We start from the raw sequence: 12400 nt of genomic DNA, 5'->3' as shown, positions 1-12400 counted from the left end.
GATGGATTGATACGGTGGCTGCAATGATGAGCTCAAGTATAGCAGGGATTGTGGGGCTGGTGCGGGATCGGGCAGTGCTTCGTTCTGCTGTGCATGGGGTTGCTATGAGTCGGAAACGACTCGACGGCACTTAACAACAACAACAACAAATTCCCAACCTTATATCCTCACACCTGAAGTAGTTTTCACATTTCCTTCCTAGCTTCCATCTTTACTCATTAGTTTGCAATTGGTATTACATGATCATTTTGATTCAATTAAATTCTATGTTGATTTGTCATAACTGAGGAAAATTTAATGTGAAAATCAGACACCATTTGAGCTCACTGAGCCAGCAAAAAGGAAATTTACTTAGGGAAATTCATTAAAGAGTCTGTGTGGCTAAAAAAGACAATATCCTTCAGGGTTAAGTAGGTAGTCTAATTAAAAATATTTGAAAAAAATATTTCATTTTCTGCATAATAAACATCTAGGTATTTAGGTTAGGAAGAAGGGGTGGGTTGAATTAGCTAAAGAAATTGGAATCGCCGTATCATGATAAATCTTCAAGTGTGATATAGAAGGCCACTATAGAAGTTGCCTTGGTGTATGTATTGTATGTATGGTGCATGTACATATCTAAGAAAGTCATGAGAGCATTCCTTTCCACCTCATTTTGATAGTGTTGAAGGTACAGACCAAAAAAAAAAAAAAGCAGACCAAAAGTCAGATGTTGTTGTTGTTGTTATGTGCCATCGAGTCAGACCCGACTCATAGCTATCCCTCCCTGGGTTTCCGAGGCAGTATCACTATGGAAGGAATGGCTGGTGGGTTGGAACTGCCAGCCTTCTAGTTAGCAGTCAAGTGCCTTAGGCACTACTCTATCAGACCTCCCAAAAGTCAGATAATGGTGTTGAAATTAGGAGTTAGGCACCATCACAGATGTCAGGTATGGTTTGCAATGATCCAGTAGCAACCCTGAGACAAATCCACTTGAACCCAAATATTCTAAAGCAAATGACCTCCAGAGAAACCCAAAGGTTGGTGCTTAAGCTACTTGATTTAAATATCGGAGGAATTGTGTCTGTAGGTAGATGAATGACATAAAATGCTTACAACTACATTTGTTGTATTAAACAACAACAAAAAAGTTGCCATCAAGTTGACTCCGACTCATGGCAACTTTATTTGTTTTGGCAGAGTAGAACTGTTCTCTATATGCACAACTTCAAAGGCTGATTTTTTCAAAAGAAAATGCCAGGCTTTTCTTCCAAGGTACCTCTTAGTGAACTTGAACCTCCAACATTTTGATGAGCATGTTAACTATTTGTATCACCCAAGTAGTGCCGTGTTAAAAGAGAATTGTCTTAATTGGTAGCATATATTCATTACTATCCTCCTAGAAAACATTTTGAAACACAAAAAGATGACAGTGATTCCCCATTATGTTGTCAATAGTAAACATTCTTGAATTAAAAGGGAAAAATACCTCAAATTATGATTTTGAAAAGAATCAGGGTGATTTTTTTTTTTTAACTAAGATAATATGTTTTTATTAATAACTTGCCTTTGTCCTTATTAATAAAGCCCATTCTTTCTGAATGGACTGGGAACCGCTCTCATTTCTAAACGGACTATTAAAGAAATTACAAACAGACAATACTATATTAAAAATGCATTGGTATTTTTTCAAAATTTAGGCACCAACTGTTTATTTAGTTTTTAAAAATGCAAACATTCAACTTGATAACCACAGTCAGAGATGTATTTAGTAAAACAGTATTCACTCCTTTTTCCCCCATATTAAAATCCATAAAGCTAGTATGTAAGAACCCTTCCACAGAAAATTTAAGACTAAATTTCTGTTCTATGTTTTTCCTGAATTATTCTTTGGACTCTTGCATATTTCAGAACATTAAAATTGTTTATGCCTCTAATTTTGAAAAATGTGATTGCAGTTAATCAGCACCATGCAAAGCTAACATTGTCCTCTCATCCAACACAACAGACAAAAGTGTATTTAATGAGCACCATGCAACCAATTAGACCAAATGTGGAGGGTTTTTTTTCTTTCTTTTTTTCTTTTCCTCTCCCATGTTAAATACATTCTTAGAACTTTTTTAATGTGATAAAATAAAATATTATTGTTGTTTACTGGTTAAGTGGCCTAGATCTGAAAGCAAACTAGCCTAGTTTCCAAATTGGTACATGGCTTAGGTAGATTATTCAACCCTCTAAAGCCATTTTCCTCAGTAAGTATTATTGAGGAGTCAATGTACAAAAAGGATGAAACAAAGTACTATGAATATAGAATGTTGTTGATGTTAGGTGCCGTTGAGTCGGCTCCAACTCATAGTGACCCTATGCACAGCAGAACAAAACATTGCCCAGTTCTGTGCCAGCCTCATGATCTTTGCTTTACCTGAGCCCATTGCTGCATCCACTGTGTCAATCCATCACTTTGAGGGCCCTCCCTTTCTTTGCTGACCCTCCACTTTACCATTCCACTTCTCCAGGGAATTGTTCTTTCGGACAATGTGACCAAAGTAGGTGAGATGAAGTTTGGTCATTCTCGCTTCCAAAGAGCATTCTGGCTACACTTCTTCCAGGACAGATTTGTTAGTCCTTTTAGCAGACCATGGCACTCTTAACATTCTTCTCCAACACCACAACTCAAAAGCATCAACTCTTCTTCAGTCTTCTTTATTCGTTTTCCAGCTCTCACATGCATAAAAGGCAATTGAAAATACCATGGCTTGGATTAGGCACATCTTAGTCTTCAAGGAGATATCTTTGCTCTTCATCACTTAAAATAAGTCTTTTATAGCAGATTTGCCCAGTGCAATACATCATCTGATGTCTTCACTGCTGCTTCCTTTGGTATTGTTTGTAGAACCAGGTAATATGAAGTCCTTTGCAACTTCTATCTCTTCTCTATTTATTGCAAAGCCATTTATTGGACCAGTTGTGAGGATTTTTTTTTTCTTTATATTGAGGTGTAATCCATACTGCAGACTTTAATCTGGGGTCTTTAATCTTCATCAAAAAGCACTTCAAGTCATTCTCACTTTCAGCAAGCAATGTTGTGTCATCTGCATATCACAGGTTGTTAATGAGTCTTTCTCCAACCCTGATGCCACATTCTTCTTCATATAATCCAGCTTCTTGGATTATGATGCACTCCCTTCTTGATTTTGAACCATGCAGTACCCCTTATTCTGTTCAGATGACAGCCTCCTGATCTATGTACAGGTTCCTCATGAGTACAACCAAGTCTTCTGGAACACCCATTCTTCTCAATGTTACCCATAATTTGTTTGATCCACACAATCAAAAGCTTTTGCATAGTCAATAAAGCATAAGTAAACAATTTTCTGGTATTCTTTGCTTTCAGCAAGATCCATCTGACATCAGCAATGATAGCCCTCATTCATGTCCTCTTCTGAATACAGATTGCATTTCTGGAAGTTTTCTGTCAATATACTGCTGAAACCATTTTTGAATTATCTTCAGCAAGATTTTACTTGTATGTGATATTAATGATATTGTTTGACAATATCCACATTCTGTGGGATCACCTTTCTTTGGAATGGGTACATATATGGATATCTTCCTGTCAGTTGTCCAGGTAGCTATCTTCCAAATCCTTGGCATAGCAGAGTGAGTGCCTCCAGCATGGCATCTGTTTGTTGAAACATCTCAGTGAGTATTCTGTCCACTCCTGTAGCTTTGTTCTTTGGCAATTCCTTCAGTGCAGCTTCTACTTCTTCCTTCCATACCATTGGTTCTTGACCTAAACCACCTGCTGAAATGGATGAACATTGACCAATTCTTTTTGGTACAGTGACTCTGTGTATTCATTCTATCTTCTTCTTCATGTGTGTTGAAGAACAGGTTTGACACACTAAAAAGTGAATGTTATGTGCAAGGTTTTTTTTTTTTTTTTAATTGTGATTTGGGTGAAAGTTTACAGAGCAAATTTGCTTTTCCATACAGCAGTTCACATATACTTTGTCTCATGGCATTGATTACAATTTACTCCAATGCAACAGCTCCCCTCCCACTTCCTCCTGATAATTATGTCTTCCCTGTGTCCATCCCTCGATGAACTCCTATCCCCTGAGCTGTCTCCTTGTGCATAAACAGTTCTTCTTTCTTCCATGATTCTCTCCAAGGAGTGTATCTACCTCAGGTAAATGTTCAACTCTTATGCCCATCTTTTGTTTGGCTGGAAGCCACAGGTGTGGGTTCAATTTCAGACCTGAAGGACAGCTAGCGGCCATAGTCTCAGTGGTTCCACCTGGCTCTATCAGACCAGCAAACCTAGTCCCTATCATTTTTTTTTCTCAAATGATTTTGAGTTTTGTTCCACATTGTTCTCCCTCTCTATCCAGGACCTCCTACATAGATCCCTCTCTGAGTGGTTGACAGTGGTAGCTGGGCACCATGTAATTCTTCTGGTCTCATAGCTGTACAGGTTGAGGATCGCATGGTGTACCAGTCACTAGGACTAATTATTTCCATGAATTTTTGGTTGTTTTTGTTCTTCTTTGCTCTGGATGAGAAGAGACCCATCGTTGCATCTAGATGGCTGCTTGAAAGCTTTTAAGATCCCAGTCACTACTTGTCATAGCAGGAAGTGGAACAATGTTTTTTGTAGTATGTTATGCCAGTTGAGCTTGATGGCTCCTGTGACCATGGTCCTGAGCCCACAGGTTCAACTACTCACTCCCTCTGGGTAGTTGGCTGTGACCATCTTCTTTTGATGCTTCCTGAATCATTCAATATTTTGTCCATAGAATCTTTCAATATTGCAACTCGAGGTTTAAATTTTTGCCTCAATCCTTTCAACTTGAGAAACGCTGAGTGTATTCTTCCTTTTGGTCTTCTAACTCTAGGTCTTTGTACATATTTCATTATAGTGATTGGCTTTGTCTTCTGGAACTGCTCTTTGAAATATCTTTTGTCTGGTCATTTCCACTATTTGATTTAGCTACTCTCTGCTCAAGGGCAAGTTTGAAAGTCTCTTCTGACATCCATTTTTATCTTTTCTTCCTTTCCTGCCTTTTTAATGACCTTTGGCTTTCTTCATGTATGATATTCTTGATGTCATCCCACAATTCCTCTGGTTTTCAGTCATTGGCGTTCAATGCATCAAATTTATTCTTTAAATGGTCTCTAAATTCAGGAGGGATATTATGAAGGTCATATTTTGGCTCTTGTGCACTTGTTTTAATTGTCTTCAACTTCAACATGCACATGAGAAATTGATAGTATATTCCACAGTCAGCTCCTGGCTTTGTTTTGGCTGAAGATACTGAAATTCTCCATTACCACAGATGTGGTCAATCTGATTCCTGTGTATTCCATCTAGTGAAGTCCATATATATAGCCATCGCTTATGTTGTTGAAAAAGGTATTTGCAATGAGTAAGTCATTGATCTTGCAAAAATCTGTCATGCTATCTCCAGCATTATTTCTGTCACCAAGGCCATTCTTCCAACTGCCGATAACTCTTCTTTGTTTCCAACTTTTGCATTCCAATAACCAGTTATAATCAACACATCTTGATTGCATGTTCAGTAAATTTCAGACTCAGAATTTGTAGTAATCTTCAATTTCCTCATCTTTGGCTTTGGTGGTTGGTACATAGATTTTAATAATAGTAGTATTAACTGGTCTTCCTTGTAGGTGTATAGATATTATCCTATCCCTGACAGCATTGTACTTCAGGACAGATCTTTAAACAGTCTTTGTGATGATGAATGCCACACCATTCTTCTTCAATTTGTCATTCTTAGCATAGTAGATCATTTGGTTGTCTGATTCAAAATGGTCATAACTAGTCCATTTTAGCTCACTAATGCCTAGGACCTCAATCTTTGTGTTCCATTTCATTTTGACAACTTTCAATTTTCCTAGATTCATACTTCATACATCCCATGTTCTGATTATTAATGGACATTTGCATCTGTTTCTACTCATTTTGAGTCCTTTCACATAAGCTACTGGAGGTCCTGAAAGCTTTACTCTATCCATATCATTAAGGTCATCTCTACTCTGAGGAATCAGCTTTTCCCCAGTCAAATTTTGAATGTATTCTGACCTGATGAGCTCATCTTCTGGCACTGTATCAGACAATGTTTCATGGTTATTCATAAATTTTTCCAGTAAAATATCAGACAGTGTTTCACTGCTATTCATAAGGTTTTCACTGGCCAATAGTTTGAGAAGTAGATGGCTTCTTCCTCCTTCTCAGTTTGTCTTAGCCCAGAAGCTCCCCTGATACCTGTTCACTATAGGTCACCCTGCTGGCAGTTTGCAACAGCGGTGACATAGCCTGCAGCCTCACAGCAACATGGAAGCCACCACAGGATGACAAACTGACAGACAAGTTCCTAACCCCTCTGCGCCCACTTACCTTCAAGTCCTGGGCTTAAAATAGATCCACCCCCAAGCAAAAAGCAGCCCCTGAGCTTTTTGAGAAAGTGCTCAATAAATCTAGTTGTTATTGTTCCTTAACATTGTTAGAAACTTTCTGAAATTTTGCCATCTTTGCTTACTTTAATTGGTTAATCACCACACCTTATGTAGCTGTGTTCCTTCAGAAATTAAGATGCTTCATTTTTATTAAAAGAAGGACCCAGTGCTTTGTAGAGGAAGGAATGAAGGCCCCAAGGTGACAGCCAGGTCCAGATGCATTCTCAAAAGCTTATGAAAAGCCATGGTGTCCAGCTGGGACTGAAATCTTCTCTTTGAATATTTCCAAAGTAAGAATGAATAGCTTTAAAGCACTGGAAGTCAGCATAGAGGTGAAATTGCAGAAATGGAGTAATCCCTAGAGCCTTGTAAACTGATGAGGCAGCAGATATTGTCTGAAGATGCTGATTACAAAATTCCCTCAGAAAAGCCTCACAAAGCTTTTCAGGAATGAGACAGTAGATGGTGGCAGGTCATATTACAAGCACAGCACTTCCCTGTGTCCCAGTCAAGCAAAAGCACACCCACATCTAGCCACTTGCTGACAAGATAGAACTAAAACAAGCTTGCAAGCTCAAAGACTGATACAGCTGAAGCATCCCAAGAGAGTCATACGGTCTCCTAATTTTTACAAAGCCTTTAAGGTAGAAGTACCGTTTTTGTATAAGCAATAAAATATTTTGGGAAACAAATTAATATATCACACATGCTTCTACTGTAGTTGAAGCCACTGCTGCATTGTAAAGCACTGAAGTGAATAACCTTGCTGCCTTAGGTACAGTTGAATGGCCCTGAAGATGGCATATTCCAGAATTTTAAATTTTCTATTTAGCTGCTGTATATATTTAATCATCAGTCTCTATGATGTGTCATTTGGGAAAAGGCAACTGAGGAAAACAAGGAAGTTATTTTAAAATGCTAACCTACAATACCCAATAGATTGCAACTCTGCCTGACGTTCAACTCTCTTTTGTGCTACCGGTAGAGATCTTGACCTGACAATATGGAGTTAGGTATAAGAAGACACAAACCTTGGTAAAGATAGTTTAAAGACCCTTTTACCATTGGCTCTATTTTAAAGTTTAAAAATATCAATAAATAATGGTACAGTGTGTGTGTGTGTGTATATATATATGAGCTCTGGTAGCATAGTGGCTAAAGTACTTGACTGCTAACCAGAAGGCTGGCGGTTCAAACCCACCAGCCACTCCCCAGAAGGAAGGTTGGGCAATCTACTTCCACAGTGATACTGCCACGGAAATCCAAGAAGGGGTCACTATGAGTTGGGTCCGACTCGATGGCACATAACAACAACAACGTGTGTGTGTGTGTATACACATACATATATAAAAGCTCTGTAACATAGTGCCTAGGGCACTTGACTGCTAACCAGAGGCTGGTGGTTCAAACCTTTCAGTCACTGCTCAGAAGGAAGGTTGGGCAATCTACCTCTGTCGTGAAACTGCTTCAGAAACCCAAGGAGGGGTTGCCTTGAGTCGGGGCTGACTCAATGGCACATAACAACAACAACAAGATATTTATATATAGAAAAGATTCTCATCTCATTCGTTAAAATTTATACAAGGATGGGGAGAAATGGGGCTTCAGCAAATTTACTCCCTCAGAATCTTGTCAAAATGATTCAATTCCCTCATAAACAATCTTGGCTCTGTCTTGTGACTTTTATTGTCATTGATAAAACAAACAGAGAGACACATGGGAGCAAGAAGAGACAGGTAAGAGATAAACTAGAAACTTCTCTAGTATTTAATAACACCTGAACATCCATAAAGTGGATTAGATGCATCACTGGTGTTCTTGAGTATTCATTCTGCCCACTTCTCCCAGCAAAGCCATAGACTTTATTCTTTCATTATGGTCCTGGAAACAGTTACTGCATTGTGCTTAGTTCATTCCAAGTGCTCCAAAGAAGTCTTTATTAAATGAATAAATCAATCATTCATAGAAAGACTTAAATAATCTGCTAAGATTTTAACAGCTTTAAACCTGATAGTTTATTATGTCCTCTGATCTTGATATTTGACTTCAAAGAGCTTAAAATCTCAAAACTACACAGTTGTCACTCCAACTATAGAATCTCTATCAAGTCCCAGCAGCTAAGTATCATTGTACCACCTGCTAACTGATTTTCTTTATCCTTCTTCAGATCCTTACTGAGTTTATCAAAGGCTAAAAATTCCAAATTATACTCATTTTATGACTTAAAAAGAAAATGTTTCATTCCTGTATCTTGTAATTAAACTTTTATACAGAGTTCCTCCTCATTCTTCCATCCCTGAATTAAAAAAAAGAAAAGAAAACATTGCCATTGAGTCAATTCTACCCCACAACAGCCCTATAGGACAGAGTAGAACTGTCCCCATAGGGTTTTCAAAGCTATAAATCTTTAGCTTTAGCTTAAATTTTTGGAAGCACACTGCCTCATCTTTCTTCTGTGGAGCAGCAAAACCACCAACCTTTTGGTAAGCAGCCAAATGTTTTAACCACTGTGCCCCCAAAGCTCCTTCTGATATATAAGCAAGTGCTAAATTCTTCACATAGCAAATGGTTTTCTACTCCATATAAAATTTATAAAATTTATTGTGATATCATTCTACTAATAAATGATTACAGAAACCTACTTAAGCTAAATTTGCTCACAGTTCAGTCTCAGGAAATAAATTCATTAAGAATAACATGTTTTAAGATCTTGTTTTTAACCGCAAAATTTTGCCTGGTTGTCCCAAATGTTAAAATAGGCAATACTTTCCTGAGAACTCTTGTAATAATCATTAGATAATAATTTCCACTATGCTTAAGTTTTATTACACTGCATAAATAACTTTGTCTTTTATAGGCTGGCAATGACTTTAATTCTCCAAATTATGTTGGAAAATAAAGGTTGTACTGAATAGGTTAGGTTTAGCCATGGCATAAATATAACAACAATTCCACTTCACTAGCATTTGAGATTAGAATTTAAATCAAACAGACTCTTTCCTCATTTCCTAACATTACTCCCTTCTCTAAAAAGCTTGAGAAAAGTCTGGAGGAAAGTAATTCTTGGGAAGAAGAGATAAAAAAGAGGAGGATGATAAAACACTGAGAAAACCAGAGAGGAAAAAGGAGCAGTTCAAGAAAGTAAGAAGACTATCAGAAGATCAGATTATATTGCTCAGTCAAATATGATATTATGAACTCTGTGGCATCACATATTATTCATCTTTGAGTCTTGCTTGATCCAAAGACAATGATAACGGCCTTGCCCAACGATACCAAATAATTTACATAGAATAAATGTTGAATTATCAAATATTGTAAAAACATTCAATGTATTTTAAAGTATATCAATTTTAGCTTTCATACATATAAATTCAAAATCTTTTTGTTTTTCAAATTCTTTTTTTTTTAAGTGTCTTTTAGGGTGACCAACCACCCTGTTTGCTTGGGAATGCCTGGTTTAACATTTAAAAGTCGTACATTCTGCTAAATCCCTCAATTCTCAGCCAGCTGGGATGGGCAGTTGTTGCATTTTTAATTCATCACATGTTAAAAATCTACACCTCAACAATTTTCCTTCAGAGACATAGCTAGAGAATAGAGCACACTTACCTGAAATCTCTGTGAGCTATGGATTTTGATGACATTTCTCTCCCACTCATGTTTGAGCCCAGCTGTGTTTTGCCACAAATGCTGAATAGGACTATCACAGGCAGTTTGGAGGCCCACCATTAATTGTCCATGCACTTGGCTAAAGTGATAAAATGTAATCTGCGAAAAAAATAAATAACTTTCAGATAATTATAATAAGGAATTTTCCAAATGTGAAATGTATTTTTAAAATGGTATGCTTTTAAATACCTGACAAGCATTTTGGTTATTAGTTGGAAGGAAAATTCTGCTTCTTAAATTTGAGAAGGTAGAATCCAATCTGGAGACCAATGAGAGGAAATGGGCTGTTAAAAACAACAGTCAGTATGTTAGATTCAGAGGAATTGCTGGCAAATGTATTTAAGACATTAGGCTATAATTCAAATCTAGATCCACTTTAGGCCAGTATATTTTTGTTTAAAAATGAAAAAGACAGCAAGCCAATTACTTCTGCAAATGGTGTAATATTTTTGCTTCATTATTTTCCCCAGTGAAATAACTGGTTGTGACTATACTCCCTATACCACTGTTAGAGGAGTCCTGGTGACACAGTGGTTAAGCACTCAGCTGCTAACAAAAAGGTAAAAAGTTCAAACCTACCAGCTATACCATGGGAGAAAAGATGTGGCGATCTGTTTCCATAAAGATTAAAGCCTAGGAAACCCTATGGGGCCGTTCTATTCCATCACTGTGAGTCAGAATAGACTTGTTGGAACACAATCCAATATATCACATCTAACAGAGATGTTTTGATGCTGAACAGGTTTGAGAAGAGGTTTCAGACTAAGATTAGGAAAAAAGGCTTGATGATATACTTCCAAAAATCAGCCAGTGAAAACCCTAGTGAATCACAACAGCCTGATACATTGTACGTGGCAACACCATGAGTCAGGGCCATGTCAATGGCAGCGAACAACATAAAAAATTACAACCTTATCCAGAGAAAACATTACACTAGGAACTGCCTACCAGAATAAGCAATCCAATGAAAAATCCAAGAGAGATCATTGTGTGCTGTGAGGTTATTCAGAAAGAGTTGGATAAATCATTCTCAAATATTCCCAGGTTTATGTGAGACAACTTTGAGCCCTGATGCTCTCCTGTGAAAGTCAGTGCTGACAATGGCAGTGGATTTTCACATTTAAGAAGCATTAGAATAAATGTTGAACATTCCCTGGGCTTTCATAGATTTCCTCCAATGCTTTTACAAGGGTTAAAGTGTACAATTTGGGAACCAATGTTTTCAGCAACTCTATTTAATTTGCTCCTATCTGTAGAAAGAAATTGAAACATTTATGTTGATGATGATGATTATAAGGACACCTATCTGAGTAATTCAGTGGCATTTTAAAGCTGGATTACATATCTAATGTAATTGTCACAATACTGAGAGAAACGCTAGTAAAATTATGAAACTAAGAAACTTCATCTCTATTCACCAAAGTACATCCTGATTAACAGAAAACAGTGATATCAGTGACCACTTATAAATACAATTAGAAACATAATTGAAATAATTGCAGTAAATGGTAATTGTTCTGGGAATTAACTCCCTAGAATTATTACATAAATATAATTTGGATGAAGAGCTGGTATCATGGTGATACAAGTTGACTATCAATAGTTTTCTCTGGTTTCATGGGCAGTAGGTAAAGCATGTTAAGCACATGAATAATCTAACAGCATAATGTGTCATATAGATATATTGTTTTAAATTTTAAATAACATTATTAGCAATACAAATAGTAATATAATTCAATGGGCCTTGAGTTACTGTCTATAAATATTCAACTAATTAAAGAAAGCATCCCTAATATGTACAAAAACTTACTGTTATTCATGAAGAAAATTAAATTAATTAATCATATTTATGAAAACTTTGGTCTTAAAAATCAGATTTGACAAATTAAGGTATTAAATAGTAAAGTAGCATTTGCAGTAGTATTTTTCAGTGCACACATAAATAAATAATACTTAGATACTTAAATATTTAAACAGATGTTTTACAAGCATAAATCATGTCATTTGGTAAGATTTATTGCATTATAAACTATTTCAGATATTTTTTGAAAGTTAAAGATTAATCTTCAAGTTCAAATAGAAAGTAGGTTTCAATTTCAAAAATAATTGCCTGAAATTCTTTGATATTTGTTTTAGTAAAGTCATTTGGACTGAGGAAAAAAAAAAAAAAAAAAGTGTCCAAAATGTACCTTCTTCAAATAGCAATACCTGTTTTCTATTTTTAATTTCAACTTAGTGGCAATAGCAAACATTAAAAAAAAAAAAAAAA

The 12400-nt window shown here is 36.5% G+C and overlaps 1 protein-coding gene across 1 annotated transcript in view; it reads right to left on the bottom strand.

Annotated features, from left to right (window-relative positions):
- Positions 1–12400, bottom strand: part of MALRD1 (MAM and LDL receptor class A domain containing 1) — a 1363654-nt gene that overhangs the window by 1293146 nt on the left and 58108 nt on the right. Inside the window, exons 3-4 of the mRNA XM_007936352.1 lie at positions 10321–10415; positions 10072–10230 (exon numbers count right to left, since the gene is read on the bottom strand). Of these exons, the coding sequence (XP_007934543.1) occupies positions 10072–10230; positions 10321–10415 (254 nt within the window). The remainder of the gene's footprint in view (positions 1–10071; positions 10231–10320; positions 10416–12400) is intronic.

Source organism: Orycteropus afer, unplaced genomic scaffold (assembly GCF_000298275.1).
Source record: "Orycteropus afer afer isolate SDZICR_OR568_19922 unplaced genomic scaffold, OryAfe1.0 scaffold00035, whole genome shotgun sequence".
Taxonomy (NCBI): domain Eukaryota; kingdom Metazoa; phylum Chordata; class Mammalia; order Tubulidentata; family Orycteropodidae; genus Orycteropus; species Orycteropus afer.
This window is presented reverse-complemented; position numbering and strand designations above follow the sequence as displayed.